Source organism: Jaculus jaculus, chromosome 2, assembly GCF_020740685.1.
Source record: "Jaculus jaculus isolate mJacJac1 chromosome 2, mJacJac1.mat.Y.cur, whole genome shotgun sequence".
Lineage (NCBI taxonomy): Eukaryota > Metazoa > Chordata > Mammalia > Rodentia > Dipodidae > Jaculus > Jaculus jaculus.
Window position 1 is genome coordinate 98097991 of NC_059103.1, and position 21961 is coordinate 98119951.

General features: G+C 40.0%; 1 protein-coding gene across 1 annotated transcript in view; it reads right to left on the bottom strand.

The window, feature by feature from the left end:
* Window positions 1–18809, bottom strand: part of Arhgef38 (Rho guanine nucleotide exchange factor 38) — a 138001-nt gene extending 119192 nt beyond the window's left edge. The window contains exon 1 of the mRNA XM_045144431.1: window positions 18515–18809. Within this exon, the coding sequence (XP_045000366.1) occupies window positions 18515–18710 (196 nt within the window). The 5' untranslated portion in view covers window positions 18711–18809. The remainder of the gene's footprint in view (window positions 1–18514) is intronic.
* Window positions 18810–21961: the final 3152 nt, after the last annotated feature.

The window sequence follows — 21961 nt, forward strand, 5'->3', positions numbered from 1 at the left end:
AAGATGGATACCAACTTCTTTTATTATTCTCTCCTTTTATTTCTCTTTCTTCTTCCTATTCTCCCTCCCTTCTTTTTTCTTTCCTTCCTCTCTTCTTCCTTTTTCTCTCATTCTTCTCTGCCCCTCTTTTCTTTTCCCTGTCTCATTTCCTTTCTTCTCTTTTCTTTTCCTTTCTTTCCTATCATACATGAGTTTAAATTGAAAATAAATTATACAAATTGTGGAAAAATTATCTGAACATAATTACTCTTTTTCTCTCTCTTTATTGGAAAAAAAAAACCTCTGTGCTAATTTAGATATAGAGGTGTATCTCTCTCAAGGATTGAATCAGGGCTACATGTATGCCAGGCAAACATCCCTTCCCTTCATTCTCCTTTGTGTGTGTGTGTGTGTGTGTGTGTGTGTGTTTCAAGGTAGGTTCTTGCTCTAGCCCAGGTTGACCTGAAATACACTCACACTCTTTAGTCTCCGGCTGGCCTCGAAAACACCATGGTTCTTCTACCTCAGACTTCTGAGTGCTGGGATTAAGAGCATATGCCACCACAACTGGTTTATTATCCATTTTTTAATAGATTATAGATAGCTGGCAAACAGAATAGGTTTCCTTTTAACTAAATGAAACACATTTTCATTGTTTGTTTGTCTGTTTGAGAAAGGGTCTCACGCTAACTCAGGCCAACCTGGAACTCACACTCTGTAGCCCAGGCTGGTCTCAAATTCATGGCAATCCTCCTACTTCAGCCTCTTGAGTGCTGCCATTAACGACAGAAGCCACCGTGCCCAGCTGAAACAGGCTTTCTTAGCAATTATTACAGGCTATATGCTCTATACACCATCTAGAAAGTGATACATGTACTGCTATCTGTAAATAAATGTGTACTTTACATGCACATAGTATTATACTTACTATATTAACACTCTGTAACATGATATGATCACATGGTCTTAAAAGTCACAAAATCACATGCATAAATATGGACAAAACTATGGTTTGAATACTTTGCTATAAATTTCTTGTTGTTTTTAATTTTTGCATTAATAAGAACACATAGCAAAAGGTGTACAGAATTTGAGCTTTTCCAATTTTTTATCATTCAAAACTTTTATTAATAATTCACTGAAATAAAAGTTTAGCTACAGTTATATGTAAGTGTGACTCTACATGTAAAAAATGAAATATGGACTGAGGGTATAGATCAGTTATAGAGCAACTATCTTGCATGTATAAGGCTTTTGGATTAATCTGAAAGAAAAAGAAAGAAAGAAAGGAAGAACAAAAGAAAGAGAGAGAAGAAAAGAGAGGGAGAGAGAGAGAGGGAGGAAAGGAAGGAAGGAAGAAGGAAGGGAAAAGAAAGAGGTAAACGGGTAAAAATTGTTGCTTGAAACTCCAATGTAATGAAGACTCACTGTCCTCAGAGTATTGATTTTGTTTTCCAAATACTCTTTCATTAAAAGCAATCAAATTTTATGTCTTCATTTGACTCACTTCTATGAAGAAATATTCAGAATTAAAAAGAAAAGGCACTATATGAAATTATAATTTTAGGAACATTAGTTAAATTTTGAATGATTTAGAAACAGTAATACAAATGTAAAAATAATAATGTCCATAAATATGTGGGATTAACAAGCAATTCAACCCTTTCAAGAGCATTTTGAAATGTGTTATTCTTGTTTTTAGATGTATAGATTTGGTTAACAAAAGAAAAGAAAGAAGAAAAATCACTCTACTTTGAATCTTTGATTATCAACAAAAAGTTTAAGTAATTTCTTTATCCATAACGTTACCCACAAAATGTGACATTACAGGACTCAGTAGTTAAAGACACTGGTTTGCAAAGCCTGGAAGCCCAGGTTCAATACCTCAGTACCATGTAAAGCCAAATATACAAAATGGTGCATACATCTGGAGCTCTTGTACTAGAAAGAGGCCCTGGTGTTCTCTCTCTTATAAATAAACAAATAAACAAATAAATAAATAAATATATTATCATTAAAAGTGTGACATTAGGGCTGGAACGATGGCTTAGCAATTAAGGTGTTTGCCTGCAAAGTCTAAGGACCGAGGTTCGATTCTCCAGATCCCACATAAGCCAGATGCACATGGTTGCACATGCATCTAAAGTTCGTTTGCAGTGGCTAGAGGCCCTGGTGTGCCCATTCTTAGTCACTTTCTATCTCTCTTTCCCTCTCTCTATCTCTAATAAGTAAATAAATAAAAATAAATCTTAAAAAATCGACAAAAATAAAATACAAAAAGTGACATTAAAAAATAAGACATTTCATTCAGACTGATAATCTGCCTCTGTTTTCCCATGTATTAAAGATGTGATTTTTGTGCACTCTTGCTAATAATGGCAGAATTTTAAGGGCTGACCCAACAAAACCTAATGTAGAGAAGAAAAAATATGTAACATGATGAAAAGTGCTAAGTCTTTCAGTTGAGTTATACCGACAGCAGCAGCTGTGGTTCTGAAGCTAATGTACAAGTAATGGAGGCCTGGCTGAGGGAGAACCACTATGAGGAAGGCCTCCTGTGTCCACCAGGACTTCACTGTGCGACTGCCACCCCGTCTACCCATTGTTTATTCATTATACACTCACTCACTCATTAACTCCACTCACAGAATTTTAAATGCATGCCAACTCTTTCCAGGCACTGGTAAACCAATGTTCCTGTCTTCTAGAAATTTGAGCAAGTGAAAGAGTCTGAAAATAAATATCAAATGGAAGGAATGCAGTGATGTTGAAGACATGAATATACTTTGGGGGTGAAGACTCAGAAGAATAGACTTGACAAGAGAAGTTGGAATATATAAAATGACCAACAGGAGGAAGCATGATATAGCTAAGCCTGCCAGTCCAAGTAAGTGTCCTGAAGGGCAGAAATGAGAAGAGGAAGAGAGAGTTGGGTTGAGAAATGTCTTATACTTCATCTAATGTTGCAGGCAGTGGGTCTCCAAACATCCTTATTATTTTCATTATTGTAATATCTAGATGCCATAAATCTACTCTAGTAACTTTAGGTATTCAGAGCATCATCGCTGAGTACATTCACATTGTATAATCATTACCATCATTCATTTCCACAACTTTTTTTTTTTACTTCTCAGACTTAAATTTTCTATTATTTAGTAGAGCCTGAACTACTCATAACTATCCTTTTATTTTCTGCCTCCATGAATTTGATGCTCTAGGTACCTCATAGAAATCAAACCCCTTGATACTTATCCTCTTAGATTTGCCTTGTTTTATTGAGCATAAAGTCTTCAGTGTTTGTCTGTGTTGTCATCTACATCTTAATTTTATCCCAAATGCTTCTGATTCGGTGTCAGTTAATCAGTTTCATGTATATACCGCTATTACATGTGTGGCATCTCTGTGTTGTGAAATTATGAACCATACACACGCAAAACAAGTGTTTCTGAAGGAAGAGACTAAAAACATTCACTTATTGTTTTCATAATGGATAGGCTTTTTAAAATCTCTGAAGTTTATTGACCACAGTTTGTGGGGAGAAGCACAGTTATGGAAATGGCAAAGCACTGAGGATGACTGAGCAAAGGAGCAGGACTGGGGTTACTATCATGCACCCTCGCCAGTGGTAGGCCCTCTGCTTAGAGATGATGAGTTTTCAAAGGTGAGGTATCCCAGATAATCAGTACTGTCTTTTCAGAGCAGGGTAGTAGTCTAGTGAATCTTTGAAGTACAGACTTCATTGGATGTGATTGCATAGCTTTCTACTTTACATGCTACATAAAGCTTTTTTTTTTTTTTAATTTTTTATTTATTTATTTGAGAGCGACAGACACAGAGAGAAAGACAGGTAGAGAGAGAGAGAGAGAATGGGCGCGCCAGGGCTTCCAGCCTCTGCAAACGAACTCCAGACGCATGCGCCCCCCTTGTGCATCTGGCTAACGTGGGACCTGGGGAACCAAGCCTCGAACCGGGGTCCTTAGGCTTCACAGGCAAGCGCTCAACCGCTAAGCCATCTCTCCAGCCCCCCTTTTTTTTTTTGAAAGCATAAAGTAACAGCCCTAGGCATTACTTGGTCACTGTTTATTTCAAGATTGTAGATGAATGTTCTGGCAAATTTTAAGAGTATCTTGGTGCTTTTGAGTAGTTTTCAAAAGCCTGTCAAACTTTTGGATTATCAGTCAATTTCTTAAGAACAAGCTAGAAAGCAGACATGAATATTATAAAACTAAGGTTAGGACAATGAAGAATGCATATTATTTGAAATCAGTCACAGTGGAGCCAAAGGAAACACAGCAAAACTGACTCCCCTGCTTACACTGCTTACACACTACCATATTGCCACTGGGGAAGTACTTATGCCTCTCTGAACTCGTGTGTGTGTGTGTGTGTGTGTGTGTGTGTGTGTGTATGTGTGTGTGTGTGTGTGTATGTGTGTGTGTGTGTGTATGTGTGTGTGTGTATGTATGTGTGTGTGTGCATGTGTGTGTGTGTGCGTGCGTGCGTGCGTGCGTGTGCGTGCGCGCTGCACAGGCGCAAGCACCACGTCTTTCATTTTTAAATTCCTAAACAAGCACTACATGAGATACTGGGGGAAAGTGGCCAACAATGTTCTTTGCAACCAGTGGTCTAAATTAGTCAGAAGCAAACCCCCTGACAAGATGTACACGCCAGTGCAACATGGCACACAGCTATCTGATTGGCTAAGAGATCCACTCAGTGTAAAGGAACCCATATCTAGACTTGGGAACCAGATCAGAATCCTATGGACACAACAATTATGCTCTCCAATGTCAAGCTCTCACTAGTCTTTAGCTAAAAGAGAGGTTACATACATCAAATTGTTCTTAAATTAACAATGTTGATCAAATTTAAATTATGCTGACTTCACTCTCCATTGGAGAATCTGTTCTTCTTTTTGAGAAGGTAGCAAGACCAGAGTAGATAAACCAACCCTCGCCAAGCCACAGCTGAAACCACAGAGGAATTGGGGAGATAAGCCAGCATGCTGCTTCCATGCTAAACCTGATAATCAGCCCCAGGATGAAGAAGACAGATGCTAAGGACACTCAAAACTTACTGAAGCAGAGATCCAGATGCTCCTAAGAGCTCATCACAGAAATAGACTTAAAACTCACTCACCATGGCTCAAGGAATTTTGCAGAAGAGGAGGCAGAAAGATTGTAAGAGCCACAGGTTAACAAATCATGCCCAGAGGCATTGCCTGCCCCCCAAAACTGACTGCTGATCCTACAATGCATAACCCACAAGTCCGTGGAGAATACCTGCAACCTCACTGAGGAGGGTCCCAGTCGGAATGGGGGCAGGGGCAAAGGAAAAGAGGGTACCAACACATGATGTATCCATACAAAATATGTTGTTAAGAATAATAAATAAGCCAGGCATGGTGACACACGCCTTTAATCCCAGCACTCGGGAGGCAGAGGTAGGAGGATTGTTATGAGTTCAAGGCTACCCTGAGACTACATATAGTGAATTCCAGGTCAGCCTGGGCTAAAGCAAGACCCTACCTTGAAAAACCAAAAAAAAAAAAAAAAGAAAAAGAAAAAGAAATAAAAATAATAAATAAATAATAAATTAAAAGAAAGTTAGTATTAAATTATTACCTTGTTATATATCATAACACATGTTTCGTCCCTTTGTGTGGAATTCTTCACCCCTAAAATGTTTTAAAGGATTTATAGCATAATATTTTTTCTTCAAACATCCTATCTATACTTTAAATATTTTTCCATTTTTTTTTTTACTTATTTGCAAAAAGAAAGAGTGATTACGAATGTGCCAGAGCCTCTTGCCTCTATAAATGAAATACAGATGCATATAACACTTTGAGCATCTGATTTTACATGGGTACTGGGGAATTGAGCCAGGGCTGTTAGGCTTTGCAAGCAAGTGCTTTCAACTGGTGAGCAATCTTGTCAGTCTCCCATCTATACTTGAAAAGTACAGTGAAGCTTTCTTTTTCTTATCACAGTTCCTGTTTGCTTCCTATGCCTCTGGTATAATGATGGCCTCTTAGGATGTGGGGCAGGTTTTGGTGCTCCTAGTAATAAAGCTCTTGAAAGGAAAATGCACATTTTTTCCAGGAATAAAGAACTTATTGTTCAGCTGCTGACTCCTCCCAAAATAGGCCTCCTCAGGTGTAGCCTCGAATGCAGACTGTCACAGGCCATGTCCCATTCTAGGGCATTCTGAAACTTCACGAGTCAGTGTAGGTCAAGCAGCAACTCTAAAGGGTCACCCATCTTCAAAACCCCTCTCAGTGCAGCCAAGGCCTCCACTCAGACCAAACTGAAGCTCCACCTCCCCCTCTGCCTAATCCTACACCCTTCCTTTCTCTTCCCCAGGTGGGATGTTGCAAAACCACTTCCAACTAAAGCTCTTGCACCTCAAAGGTGCTCAGGCTCAGACTCTGCAGGCTAAAATCCCAGCCTGCAGCACCCTTGCACTTGGCCCTTTCCCACATCACTTGTTCACTGTCTGTCTCACTCAATAGGCTGAATTTGCTTCTGATCCACTTCTATACTCTGATGACTTACGCCAACACCTGGCAATAGGAACACTAAGGTCCTTTTGAATTACTCATTTAAAGTGGGGTCCTGTTTTGTTTGGTTACTAAATTATATTTTTCTATTTAATTTATTTATCCATATCCCTTTCCTCTTTTTACAGAATAAAAGAGAATGTGGTAGTCAAAAGCAGACTACAATAATAGTGGGGGATGGGAATTAGAGAAAACCATCAACCCTAAGAGTCAGTATGGCTATAGTTAGCACTGAAAGGTTTCTGCAAGTTTCTTTTTTTTTTTTTTTAGAATGAGCAAGCAAGAGAGAGAGAGAGAGAATTGACATGCCAGGGCCTCAGCCACTGAAATCCAATTCCAGACACTTGCGCCACTTAGTGAGCATGTGCAACCATGTGCTTGCCTCACCTTTTGTGCCCAAGATTTAGGTGGGGTATGGCGAGTTGAACATGAGTCCTTAGGCTTCACAGGCAAGCCATCTCTCCAGCTCAACACTGAATGTTTTTAAATCATCTAATAGGTAAAATTGAGCTGGGCATGTTTCAAATACCAGCATCCCTCAAATACTGTGTTAAGACTAAGTCTGTATCCCAAGAGGAATTACACTTCACTGGAAAAACAGCCTGAAATGAAATAGAGTAGCATAATTTCAGGGAGTATTCAAAGATATGAAGAGCACTATAAGGAATCAAATATATCCCCCTGAAGTTGTGATTTTCTCCACTGATTATTTGGGGCTGGATGTCTAGGAAACAGCAGATGCAGAAAGGGCTCTGTCCCCTCCTTCTTTCTTCCTGAAAGCAGGGTGTAAATTCCCATGAGAAAAGGGCACAGCTGGATCAGCAGGAGTGTAATTAGTCTATAAATTTATCACTGGAGATGGGCAATGGGCTTTGAGAGGCATCTGCACAAACAAACCCCATACAAACAATCTGTATCCATCGTTAGCTCTCCTGTGTACTTCCAGTTTACTTTCTCTCATTTTACTGTCCCTGGCCTAACCCCCACCCTGCTTTGCTCCTTCTTTTTGTCATGTGACACTTAGCTACAGTTAAAATGACATAAAACCCCAGGTCTGACCACTTTGGGATATCCATTTCTTTTTATAAATGCCTCTTATGTCATTTAAGAATACCAACATCATGGGCTAGGGAGATGACTCAGCAGCTAAAGGCATTTGCTTGAGAAGATTGCTGTCCCAGGGTTCAATTCCCCAGATACCAATGTAAACTGGACAGGCATTAGTTTGCAGTAGCAAGACACCCTGGTTTGTGCATATATGTGTGGGTATTTGTGCTTGTGCGTGCACACACACACACACACACACACACACACACACACACATCCAAATACATAAATTTCAAACATTTCAAAAATATCAACATCAAATAAAGTTCACAGGCCAATCACCGAATCTCGAGGGGAGAAGAAAACACTTCCTAAGCTGCTTTAGATAGGGTGGGCCAAGAAAAGGTTGTACACAAGGATAAACACAGGCACCAGGGGTGAGAACCCAAACTCACAGAGATTTGAGAAAAGGAATTTTAGTCCGAGAAAGTGACCAAATCAAAGGCCAGGAAGCAGGTGCAAATATGACTCTCAATTCCAGATCGCTAAATACAGTAAGTCACTTGTTTTTGTGTGGAAAGGAAACATGTTCTAATTCCTTAAAGGACTTGAGTTTTTCCTTGAGTAAAACCAACCCATGTGAGGACTTTGTAGTGACATTGGAAACCTCACATCAAGATGCAGTCAGGAAGAGCAGTTTCTCTCAGGGGCCTGGATGCCTCAGCTACTTAGAGCCATAGCTAGCTGCCATGAAATTTCTGTTTTCTTAAGCAGAAGCCGGAAAGTCCATTGCTTTCTTTGAAAAGGGCCTCTGTGTAGGTATCCTAGAGCTGCACTCCTATTCATTAACCAAGAAAGAACTGTTCAGTACCTCCTTTGACAAAGGCTGTCCATCACAGCATTTTCTTTTCCTGCTGCACTTAAGTTACAACTCACAACTCAGGCTGACTTTTATGGAATACTATTGAAACATAACCAACCCATGTAAAGAGCTGCTTATTTCCATAATATAACTCCATACTTTTCATTTGCTAATGTGTTATTCCTTCCCACCTTTGCTATATAATGGGGCTTTCAGTTTATCACATGTATATTATATTTTATCAAGATGCAAATAAAGGACAGCAGACATAAAGTTAAAGAGAACATTGAGATGCTTGGTGGAGTGGAAAATAAAGCTCATTACGTTATTGTAGCAGGGCAGGTTTGCTTGCCCTGACTTTGCAGTTTTATTCCCTGACAGAAACAACACAAAACATTTGTCACTGGCGAGAACACAGACAAAAATTTTAAAGAATGTACATTTCCGAGTGAAAGCCAAAAAGTTGAGCTCTATCAAAGTAACAGAAGAATGTAATCACGTTGTAAAATGGTCACTGTAAACACCACCTTGCTAAACACCAAATTGGGCTAAATATTTGTAAACCATATGTACAAAATACTTACTGAGATACTTAATTAGATGCATTCTATTATATAGTATGTAAAACTCCTAAATTGAAGTCCATGGACTTCCATCTTGTTTTTTTTTTTTTTTTTAACTATAAAACCAGAACCAAGACCTGGACACATCGCTCAAGTAGTACAGTGCTTCTGTCACATAAGCACAAATCTGACTTCTGAGCCCAGTGCTAGGGAAGCTTGCTGGCTAGCTAGTCTAGTGAATCTGTGAGCTCCAGACTCATTGTGAGATCCCAGCTCAAAAAATGACATGCGGCTAAAGAGATGGCTCCAATAAATAAATACTTCCAAATAAATAAAATACTAAAAAAGAATAATAATAATAAGTTGGAGAGCAATTGAGGAAACCACCTGATCTTGATCTCTGGCCTCCACATACATATTCAAACACACCTGCATGAACATCTGCACACACATTCTGTGTACCCACATGTATACACACATGCACCTCTCCCTCCCTCCCTCCCTCTCTCTCTCTCTCTTTCTCTCTCTCTCTCTCTCTCTCTTAAAACCCAGAACTGGACTGGAGAGATGGACAAGTAGTTAAGACACATGCCTCTGAAGCCTAAGGACCAAGGTTTGATTCTCCAGGTCCTACATAAGCCAGATGCACATAGTAGTGCATGCCTCTGGAGTTCATTTGCAGTGGCTAGAAGCCCTGGGGAGCCCATTCTCACTCTCCTCTACCTCTATCTTTCTTTCTCTCTCTCTGACTGTAATAAATAAATAAAAGAAATTTAAAAAAAAAAACACAACAACTGAAAAGGACTTAGTGTCAAATGGCTGTGTTTGTGAAAACCTCTGCTGGCACAGTCCCTGGCAGGTAACAGCTTACTCTGTTTCTCTTTCTCTCCCCTTTCCTTCCTTCTTCCTTTCCAGGAGCAACATTTGGAGCATAGATAATAGCTCCAAACTAGAGCAGTCTTTCTACCAGGAGCAAAAGTACCAATGCTGTTGGTGTGCCATGTCTACATAGTTAAAAGTTACCAACCAAGCTAGCAAACTGCTAAACAAAATCCTTTTATCTTAACCCATCTCCATTCAAAACAATCTGAAAGCCAAGGTTAAGCTAGGATTTTTCAGATCTCTCAGAGTTCCTTGCTAAAATTCAGCAGGATGCTTGAGACACACTCACTCTTACCTAGTCCTGGGGTCTGTAATTTTATTATCCCTCCTGCTACCTCTCCCATCATGTATACATGGCATTATCAAGCTCCAGAAAGGCCCATGACCCAGTTACTCCTCAGGCCTAAAAGTACGGGCACTAGCAGCCAAAGCCACCCTTAGGAGAATGGGATAGGACCTGGTCAAAACAAGTCTTTAGCCAGCATGGAGTCATGTGCAACACTCTAGATATGAGAGTTAGGAGTTGTGACCTTGGTCCCAAGGACTTCTTGAATACTTGGTGAGGAGGGGGCTGCATAGAAAAATTCCAAAGAACCACATGAAGCCATGTTACCTTATTCTAAGTAAGTACGATAGTATATACAAGTTATAAGTTTTTTTTATAATCCAATTTTTACCAAGAAACCAACACCTACAAAAGTACTAAAGTTTATCAGTAGCAAAGGCCAATAAGCTAGAAAAAAGATATAAAGGGAATATAAAGGAAGGGAGGGGGTACTTAATAGGATGGTATTGTATATATGTAAGTAGAAGAATACATTAATGGGGGTGAAAAGGCCTAAGTGAGGTCAGGGGAAGAGATTGAGTAAAGGAAAGGTGGAGGGAGGGCTAATTAAAATCCAAGAGGATATAAATAAATCATATGGAAACCTACTTTTTTGGACAGTGGAACACTCAGGAGCTGTAGATTGTTATTAGAAGGTTTTCAGTGCCAGGGATGGGATAATTTCCAGTGAGTTGTTGGCCAGGGAGGTCCCTGATTCCCCCCAAAATTATAGGCCATTGCCAAGGCCCTTGGTTGCCCACCAGGAATAGATGGTAAGACCCTGTTGCTAAAGACTCCACATACTTGGGCTGCAAGACCACTGAGAAATCCTGCTGGAACTGAGCTGATAACCTTCTTCATGTAGACCAGCTGACAGAAAGCTGGAAGAAGTCAGTCTGCATGCAATTCAATGGGAGAAAGAGAAAACACCAGTGAAGATACTCAACAGTGAACACTGCAAGCCTTATGTTTTGCTAACCAGGCCAAATGAGCCAACAGGTGCAATAATGGCATGTCTGTCATGGTGGAAACCAACTGCCCTCTAATTTGAGTGGAGGCCTGCTCCATGGGAGAGAATACATCCCTGATACTGAAAACCTACTATAGGGGTAGTCATGAGCCCTAGGGGTGTAACATCTTCTGCTGTCTGGCTAAATGTATATACTATGATCACCAAACTTCCCAGTAACCACTTCTCTTAATGTTCATACCCATATATTAATGCTACTCTCACTTTTGACAGAGAACCTTCTCTTTTCAAATGGTAATGACCTTGGGAATGACCCAGAAGGCATCATGGTGCTAGGAAGAAGTGACAGGAGTGCTCAGCCCTGAAATATCTCTATCACACCTTCCAAGGCTCAGGGTCCATTGTGGAAGAGGTGGCAGTAAGAATGTAAGAACCAAAGGAAGGTAGGACTCCTTACAATGTGCTCCTCCAGACACAAAATGGTCTGGGTATCCATGACCTCACAGTGCCTGACACTACCTACATAAGACCATCATAATAGGAGGAAAAGATGATGACAACAAAATAAAAGAGAGACTGATTGAGATGGGGAGGGGATGCGATAGAGGGTGAAGTTTCAAATGGGAAGTGGGTGGAGGGAGGGAATTACCATGGGATATTGTTTACAATAATGGAAGTTGTTAATTATAAAAAATAAAAAATTGAAAAAAAAAGTACTGAAGTTTATACCAAGATACCAAGGAAAAGTATTCTAGAGACAGGTTTTTTTCTAATCTGTATATTGACAGAACTAGAGATGAGCATAGCTTGAGAGCTTTTCTCTTTTCTCAACTCTCTTACAGTTTAGAATGCATTTCTATTCATGCCTGGTTTCTCTTAATCTCTTGCTCTCTTCCCTTCCTCCCTTTTATCCTACCATCCCTCTTGATTTCTCATTTTATGCTTTGATAAAATGGTAACTCTTGTGGATAGAAAAAGCATACAATTAGATGCCACATCTGCTCCCTTCGGGGGAGTTCCATCCACCGTCACATCACACAGAGTGAGGAGGAATAGAGTTCTCTCTCTCAATGCATAGTGGTAGAATGGCTCACACTTTGACACAAATGACCCTAATAAAAACTGCAAGATACCTTTGATAGGAAAGTGGTGTAACAACCATGCTTTGCTTTAGTTTCTATGCATAAATGAGACAGAAACTACTTAAAGTGCTTTGAATTTTGTGAAGGTTTGCCCTTCCAACTATAGCACACACCTGATAGTGTTCATGTCACATTACTGGTTCAGACAGTCACCATTTCAGTAAATGGTGTTTGGAGGTAGGTAAAGGAGAAGGGGCTGACATTTCTAGCACTGGCTTAGAAATATTCAAAAACCTGAGAAATTAGTTTTCATTAAGCCTTGAGTGAAAATTACCAAATCTTCCAGTGTTAACAGATCCTGCGTACACGCAGGTTGTCTTATTTTAAAACATGATAAGTTAAATGGTCTCATAATTGTACCAAGTCTTACTTGTTAGCTGAGACATTTGTCCTCATGTTGAATGATCTGTTATTCAGCATCAAGTTGATGCATTAGGGTAGTTTTTATTACTATAGTAAGAAAACTTTAGGATTTCATAAGACAGCCAGTCAATTCTTTCTCAACGAGTATGTAATTATCTCTTTTGCAAAAGGAATAAAACATAACAAAAGAAGAGGAACAAGGTTCTATGTCTTAAAGGTAAGATTTTTGGTGTGTTATATGTAGCAATCATGGTATTTTACCCATTTGTTCTCATTCTTCTCTTAGTGTTTGATTAGAGAAGAAAGTAATGTTGCCAAGGCATGATTGCCCATGTCTTTAATCCCAGCATTTGGGAGGCAGAGGTAGGAGGATCACTGTGAGATTTTGGCCAGCCTAGAACTACATAGTGAGTTTCAGGGACAGACTAGAGTAAGACCCTATCTCAAAAAAAAAAAAACAACTAAAACTAAAATAAAATAAATGTCACCAAAAGATTATCAAGAGAGGATGCACTGTGGCCATAGAGGATCGAAGTAACTGGCCCGTTGTCCTGGTCAGTTCTGACTGCTATAAAAACAGGTGACAGACTGTAAGGCTTATACAATAAGCATTCATTCCTCATCATTCTAGGGCCTGGGGAATCTGGGACCACTGTCCCGGAAGACACGGTTCCTGCAGAGGCCCTGCTTCCTGGTTCGCAGGTGTCCATCTCCACATGGCGGCACAGCACAGGGAGAGGCCAGCTCCTTGGTGTCTTGTCTTACCAGATCACAGATTCCATTCATGAGGGTTCACTCAGGATCTCATTACCTCCCAATGCCCTGCTTCTAAATACCATCACACTGGGGATTGGGCTTCACTATGCAATTGGTATCCGTAGGGCATGTAAAATGTGCAGTCCATAGCACCCACGTGGCAAGAAAAGCAGGGCAGTAATTTCAGTCATATAGGGCTTTCAGACAAGACTGCTGGATCTTAAGTAATAAAGCTTTGATAGAAATTTAATCATTGCAGAAATCTCTCAAAGTACACATATGTTTCAGTGTATCCTGTAGGTAAATATCTGCATATACAGATACACTTGCTTACAACTAAATTGTGTACATTTCAAATGTAGAATTTATATACATAATCATATACAGAATCCTTTTTATGCCTTTACAACTCAAGCATTAACTTTCTCCAATTTAGGTCATCTCTTAGGCCCTCAACACAATGGTATTTAGGACTGAAGCTAGCTTGGAAGGTAGGATGATGCAGCTCTTGCAATGAATGGAAGAAACTGAAGTGAGGTGTGGTCATTTTGAACTCTGGAAGGCAGTCTGGAATGATAAGCCTCTTCTAAAAGTTTGTTATGTAGGGAATGCTACACACTTATATCACCGGCATGTTTTGTTTTGATGACGAATCACATTTATTGATAGAGAAATACATCTTTAAGTGTGATGACACGTACACACAGGAGCTCTTCTGTCAGGCTTTGGTATGTTTCCATGGGTCATTTCCCTGCCTGGGTCATGTCATTCAAGTCATTCATTTCATGTAACAGTTCCTGGGACTTTGCTGTGTGATTACTGGGCATGACCCTAAGTGCAGAGATGGAACAATTAACAGAGGTCATTTTGACAGAGCATGGGTGAGGGCAGAAGACTGGAGGGAAGATGAGTATCAATAATAAGCAATAGTAAAGGAAACAACACATTTCAGAAGAAGTACAGGGAAAAGGTGAAAATACCCTTCATTTTCCATCTGCATCTTCTTTCTTTATCTCTAACCATTTCTTTTTTTTTTTAATTTTTTTTGTTCATTTTTTATTTATTTATTTGAGAGTGACAGACATAGAGAGAAAGACAGATAGAGGGAGAGAGAGAGAATGGGCGCGCCAGGGCTTCCAGCCACTGCAAACGAACTCCAGATGCGTGTGCCCCCTTGTGCATCTGGCTAACTGGGACCTGGGGAACTGAGCCTCGAACCGGGGTTCTTAGGCTTCACAGGCAAGCGCTTAGCAGCTAAGCCATCTCTCCAGCCCTCTAACCATTTCTTAAAACACTAACACGGTCCTCCATCCAGCCCTCTGAACTGCCAATCCAACCTCTATTTTTTTCATGCCTCTTTATTACATGTATCTGTTTACCTGTCTTATCTTTCCCAGCTATACTTTAAGGCTCTGTGGAGTAAAGGTCAAATGTGTTTTCTTAATCATGTTGTACTTGTGATTTCTGAAATATACTTTTTTTTTTTCCCTCTCACCACTGTAAACACCAAGGCATAGCATCTAACATATGTAACAGATGCCAAGCCACCAAATAAATCAGTTGATTACATAAAACAACGTAATTTAGGTTAGTGCCCAACTATTATCATATAACAATTTCCTAGGAATAACTATGCTGATGTGAGCACAATCTTCTGCAGGCCCGTTAGAATGCTGTCTGTAGAACCATTTTCCATCTTCCTATCCAGCACCTCCCACTTGATTAGCAAAAATTTGTGTTGGTCAAAAGATTAACATGGCATTTTTTAAATGACTGCAACTTAGAAGTCACACTGCAAAGTGACCACGTAGACCTCATGCATATATTGAAAGGCAAGCTCCTAGACACTGAAGGCACACCTATCTTTAAAAAACCCAGTGAGTTTGCTTTGAAAGATAACTGGAGTTCTAGATTTTTTTTTAACTCAGATAGTAACAAAGTACTGATAAACAACTGACAATAATGTAAGAACTGTAGATGTACCAGAAATTCCAGTCTTCGAAAGCACGCTATGACTTTACACTGGCTTTGGGCCATCTGTCCTAGGGATCTAGCCAGTCCAGGTCTTAATTTAATGCCTTCTGGAAGCTACCAGTTCCAAGAAAGATGGATGGGTTGCCTCACTGTTGCAATAATAAGGAGCTTCTTAAAGATGTGGGAGTCAACTCTTTGACGGTGGGCATTGTACAAGATAACAAACCCACTGAACTGACTGCTTGAATGCTGATGAGAAAATTCTTTTGATTGCTCACTTACTATAAAAGCTCTTATAGGCATTAGATCTTTGACTTAGATTGTATTGAGGTACATCTAGAAACCATGACCATTGCTGGGCGTGGTGGTGCACACCATTAGTCCTAGCACTCGGAGGCAGAGGTAGGAGGATCGCTGAGAGTTTGAGGCCACCCTCAGACTACATAGTGAATTCCAGGTCAGCCTGAGCTAGTGTGAAACCCTACTTTGAAAAACAAAACAAAACAAACAAACAAAAAAACCATGACTTGCCAGGCATGGTGGCCTCATGCCTTCAATCCCAGCACTTGGGAGGCAGAGGTAGGAGGATCATAGTGAGTTTGATGCCACCCTGACCTGACATGTTGAACTCCAGGTCCACCTGAGCTGGAGCGAGACCCTAACTCAGAAAACCAAAATAAATAAATATAAAAAATATGACTTAAGGGCTTGGGAGATGGCTCAGTGGTTAAAGGCACTTAGAGGCCCTGGGTCAATTGCCCAACTATTGACACAAAGTAAGATACTAAAAGTGTTATATCCAATGTTCATTTACAGTGTCAGGAGATCCTGGTGAAAATATAAAAATGTAATATAAAAAGACACTTAGCCGTTCAGCAAAATTTACAGCTATCACTTGCTCTTCCCATGCTCCCTGCTAATGTTTTTTAAACACAAGTGTCTGTAAGAACATGGCTAAGCTCTGAATCTTCCTTCTACAATACATTCAGTAGGCCACAATAAACCCACAAATCAGTTGGAGTATAGAGGAGACCTGAGAACTTCTGCAAAGTAGCTAATACAAATCCACTGTATTTTATTGCTGTAGATTTATTTTGTTGGATAAGTTTAGGAAAGGAGTAACAAAACTTATTTTCTAATTTATTTTGTTACCAGAACGAATAAAGCAGAAAGATTCCGAATCAGGAAAATCCAGACTGAAGAAACATGTTACTAGCAAAAATGAGACGGACTTTTCCTAAATTTCTGTGCATGATATCATTGTCAAAGAACAAAAAGTTGAGAAAAAACATGTAAATTTGGGTTAATACAGAGTAGAATCTATTCTATTACTATGGTATCCATTGTTCTTAAGGTTTAAATAACTAGTTATTGGATATATAATATATTTCCATCAAAATACTAGGTATTTCATGTAACTATCTAATTTTAGTCTCCCAATAAACTATAATAAATATCATCAGTCTCACATTCAGAAATTGGGGATCAGAAGTTAAGTGAATTTTCTCTAATTAAGTGATTTTTCTCAAAGTCTTGAAGGTAGTCGGTAAAAGAGCCACATTTGGAAAGGAAAGTGTATGAATAAAATTTGCATGATTTCCATCACTGCCTCGAAAGAAGTTAAATTCAGAGATCAAATACCATTCCTTCCTCATTTGAAATCAATTCTTAAGAATTACACTGCAATTTAATGCTGAACCACACAGATTTTTTTAAAGTAGTAACCTCTAGTTATAGTTTAAAAACATTTAATTAAAAAAAAATTTAGTAGGGCGTGGTGGCTCATGCCTTTAATCCCAGCACTCGGGAGGCAGAGGTAGGAGAATTGCCGTGAGTTTGAGGCCACCCTGAGACCACATAGCGAATTCCAGGTCAGCCTGGGCTAGAGTGAGACCCTACCTTGAAAAAGCAAAACAAACAAACAAAACAACATTTATTTTAAATGCATTTAACATATTCAACTTAACTAATTGGCATTAATTTGCATAACCAAGTCTAAGCTCATTTCTTTTTTTTTTTTTTTTTTTTTTGGTTTTCTAAGGTAGGGTCTCACTCTATCTCAGGCTGACCTGAAATTCACTATGTAGTCTCAAGGCGGCCTCTCAGCGATCCTCCTACCTCTGCCTCCCAAGTGCTGGGATTAAAGGTGTGCGCCACCACGCCCAGCTGGCTTAAGCTCATTTCTTAAGGAAAGTGGTTTGCCAAATGCATACGCGTTCTGTCTTTGTCATTACAGTTTTAAAGTAAAGAATGCCAACTCAAAGTGGGATGAGCGCAGTTCAGGTACACATAGTGGGCGAAGCAGGAGAGGCAGGACTCCAGAGTAGGTGCAGCATACAGACTTCAAACATGGCACTGTTACACTAAAATGAAGTTTAACTGGAGCAAAGGACCTTTAGCAGGAAGGGTGGATGGAACTAAACAGAAATTCAGAGCCCATGATGGAAGACTTAAATAACATTGCCAAATTATCTTAAAACTATCACAAGTACACCAAAGTTATTTCCGCAAAAGTCACTGCAAAAGCATGCTAAACATCTCTTATCTTATTTGGGTATTATTCAATTCACTCTAAGGAAATGATCAGTTAAGTGATTTTCAAGAAATCCTGTTATACCATCCCGCTGACTATAGCATTATTTATTTTTCACCAGCATGATTATAGTTTCATGTCCCTGTTTAAGATAACCACTGTCACAGTTCCAAACAATTACCTAGATCGATCTCGTAGTGTGACATCTTTTGGCCACCTATTGAGATAAACTAGCTTTTGTAGGTCTCTAAATCATTTGCTCACTAGTGCTGCCCACTTTTTAAGTTGAGTAGGGAAGGGGGAGGAAAGAGAGCAGCAGCAAAAAGAAATAACTTTGCCAGACACAAAGTAGCAGTGCTAAGAAAAAAAGTCAGAGCTGGCTCTAGAACCATTGATCTACATACTAAATTTTCCCTGTAATTTATGAGTCACATTTAATTTCATTTTCTTGCTTTGTGAGAAGTGGTGGTTGATTTTTCTTTTCTGTCTTAAGTGATTCTTTGCAAATGGGAGAAAGCCAAAAACCAGGCTGGGCAGTTGCTGTCTCTTCGGTTACCTTGTAGTTTCAGGTTGTATTCGGTCCTGTCGGACTGGCTCCTCCTCAAGGTGCCAGAGGGGTCCCCAGCAACACTGCTCCCCACCACCGTGTCAGTCTTCCTTCTCTCCAGCATGTACAGCCTGGACCTCAGGAAGGGCAGATTCTTTTTCTTGGTTCCCATGTTTTCTTTCCCAGTGGCTTCGCTGGGCTCCATCTGGGGCAAAGACAAGTTTCAGAGGTTTGCAGGCTATGGCTGGTTGCTGAAGTGCCTCAGGGTGAACCTTGCGGTTTACTGCCCCCTACTAACTCTACAGCTTTGCCTTAGGGCTACCTGTCTGCGACTGCACCCTCCAACCTGCAGTCCCAGAGCTCCACCCCTATGAAGTCATTCTTTTTTGTACCTAGAATCCAACAGGGGAAGCTGCCACCTGTTACCTGAGAGACCTGCAGCCCTGAGCTAGGCAAAGCACTGTCACATGCTACTGAAGCAAACAAAAATCCTATTGTGTGGGCGAAGGGCTGGAGGGTGGAGCAAAGGAAAGGGAACAAGGAGAGGCAGGGAGGAAGGGAGGGAAGGCCACCTGAGCAGAGCCTGCACCCTGTGTCTTGAATGTGTGCCCATGGGTGTGGCCAGGCGTGCCCAGTGCACTGTGTTGTGGCTGGCTGCCCGGAGGCGCACTGGAGCTGGAGTGTGGCTTTCCTCCAGCGTCATTCACCTGTGGCCTTGAAGTCAGTGTGTAGCTATGAGAATTTGCACTCGATACACAATCGTAAAGACAGTTTAATTTCTAATTTTGATAGGGTGCACTCAAAGTAATGCCTCTGCCCATAAATGCCAAATATTCAGAACTTGCTAAAAATCCTCTGGTCAAACCCTGGTCAGCAATCCTGAGTAATTCGAAAGTAATGACCCAAGAAACTCAAGAATTGGAGAGGGGCTGGTGTGGTGGCACACGCCTTTAATCCCAGCACTTGGAAGGCAGAGGTAGGAGGATCGCCATGAGTTCGAGGCCACCCTGAGACTACAGAGTAAATTCCAGGTCAGCCTGAGCTAGAGTGAAACCCTACCTCGAAAAACCAAAAAATAAAAAATAAAAATAAAAAAATAATTGGAGAGGGAATGATTGCCCACACAGGCCAAACTAAAGCTTTTTTCCTCCACATTCTGCCCTTACGTGAAATTCTTCTTTTCCTGGTCCCAACTCTGTCCTACAATATCTTGATCCTGGGGCGGGGGAGGGGAGGAATGAGTCAAATTTGATTCATTTAAAATCTTCCCCTGTACCTTTCCCAAATGGAGTAAAAGGTAGTACAGCTCACTTTGGGGGGAAAGTAGGTAAGTGTTTGATATTCAGGAGGCATGTTGAATGCAGACGGATAGGAGCATAGGTGGTCAGGGAGATCGGCACATGGTGATGAGCCGCTCGTTAAATTTTTTGAAGTTGTTTTTCCCTGTACTTATTGAGAGCTCTCTAGGGAGAAAGTCTCAGAAGCTTTGGGAATGTGCTGAGTGTTTTGTACACCTTTGTGAAGGAAGATAGATCCTAAGGAGAAAAATAGGTTCTCTTTTGTTGTTAAGGAAGCACCAAAATTCAACTTTGAGCTGCCCATTATGAATCTTGCTTCACTCCAGCTAGACAAGATTTATAAATGAGGAAAACGAGATAAAAGCAATTTTCTCAGGATGTGTGGGCTGAATATAATTTGCATAATTACCTTAAAAGATAAATGACAAATATCCACACACTATAAAGACATCTATATATAGCTCGGCATATTGAATGGCTTTTATTTGATGAAATTGATGGTCTTTTTTGTAACAATCCCTCCTAAGAACATTTAATAAATATTTTTAAAGCCTATTTGCCTTGAAGTTGTAACATGAGTTTTTTATGCTAAAAGTACCTAAAGTGCTTTTGAATTTTATAGATGTATTTACACACACACATGTGTGCATACACATGCACACACACACATATTATAAATATAGTCACCTAATGATTAAAGAGCTTTACCAGTTAGTATACTACCACTAAAAGTTGTGCAATTAAGGCTATAAGGAAATTAGTCAGCAGTCCATAAAAAAGAAACCAGCAGCCCAATAAAACCAGATAAACCTTTTTTATTATGCCCATTTTTTTTTTTTAACACATGATGAACAGTTTTTGTTTGTTTGCTTTCTTCGGCTTCTGAGGTAGGGTCTCACCTGTATCCCATGCTGGCCTGGAACTTACAATGTAGCATAGACTGGCCTTGAATTTGTGATCTTCTCGTCTCAGCTTCCTAATTTCTGGGACTACAAGGTGTGGGCCACTGTGCTCAGTTTAACTATTGAAGAAATATGCAAATACTACAATAAATACAGACCTTTATCTCGAGTAAGACTTGGCATTTACTTGAAGAAATGCTCCTTGGAAGGTTGCAATGTGTGAGATAAGAAATGACAGACACCTCAGTGCTTGAATCTGAGAGGAACATAATGACAGCAGATGTGGACGAGGGGCTCCACGGTAGTCACAGAGCTGAGGTGCTGATGACTTCTGAAGGGCATGTATGGGACTTTGATGTTTCCTGGTGTGATTACTTTATTTAGAGATTTATTTTTTGCAATCACCTTGTATTTCAAATAAACAAATTCCCCTAAATTCATCTATAAACAAAAGTAAACATTGCTATGTTCAAGCAGTTCCTGAATATGTCAGTTAGAGCAAGTTATTGTTTCTTAAAACAAAATTTGTAGCACAATTTATTCTAGTACATTTTTATAAGTTTTACCAACTATGAAGACATATGACATAGCTGCTATGAATTCACTGGCATATATATATATGTGTGTGTGTGTGTATTTCTATTCACAGTAGTTTGTATGCAAACTTAGTAACACTATATAAACTCAAAACTACTGCTATGAGACTGGAGAAATGGCACAGAGGTGAAGGGACTTGCCTACAAAGCTTAATGACCCAGGTTCGATTCCCCAGTACCCACATAAAGCCAGATGCACAAAGAGACACATGCAACTGGAGTTTGTTTGCAGTGGCTTGAGGCCCTGCCACACCCATTCTCTGTATGTCTCTCTTCTCACTATCTCTTTCTACTTTTAAATAAATAAATATATTTAAAAAACAACTACTGCTATGGCATGAGTCTGGGATGGCCCCTAAAGGCAAACTTGTTGGAGTTTGGTTGCCAGCTGATGAGTGTGGGAGAAATAATCAGATCCTGAGGATTCTGACCTCATCAATGGATTGATCCCTTGAACATTTCATAATACAATGGCATCAGCTTCATGACAGGACTGTTGATGTAATTGTTTCAGGTCACAATCTGTAAAGTAGAAGGGAGTCATTAGTGTTCTTCACCAAATATTTTTGATTCTTCACCCAAGCACATGGAAATATCACTGCTCTGTGTGCTTTAAACTTTTCAAACATGCACAAGAAACTTGCTTGGTGCTTGTTCAGA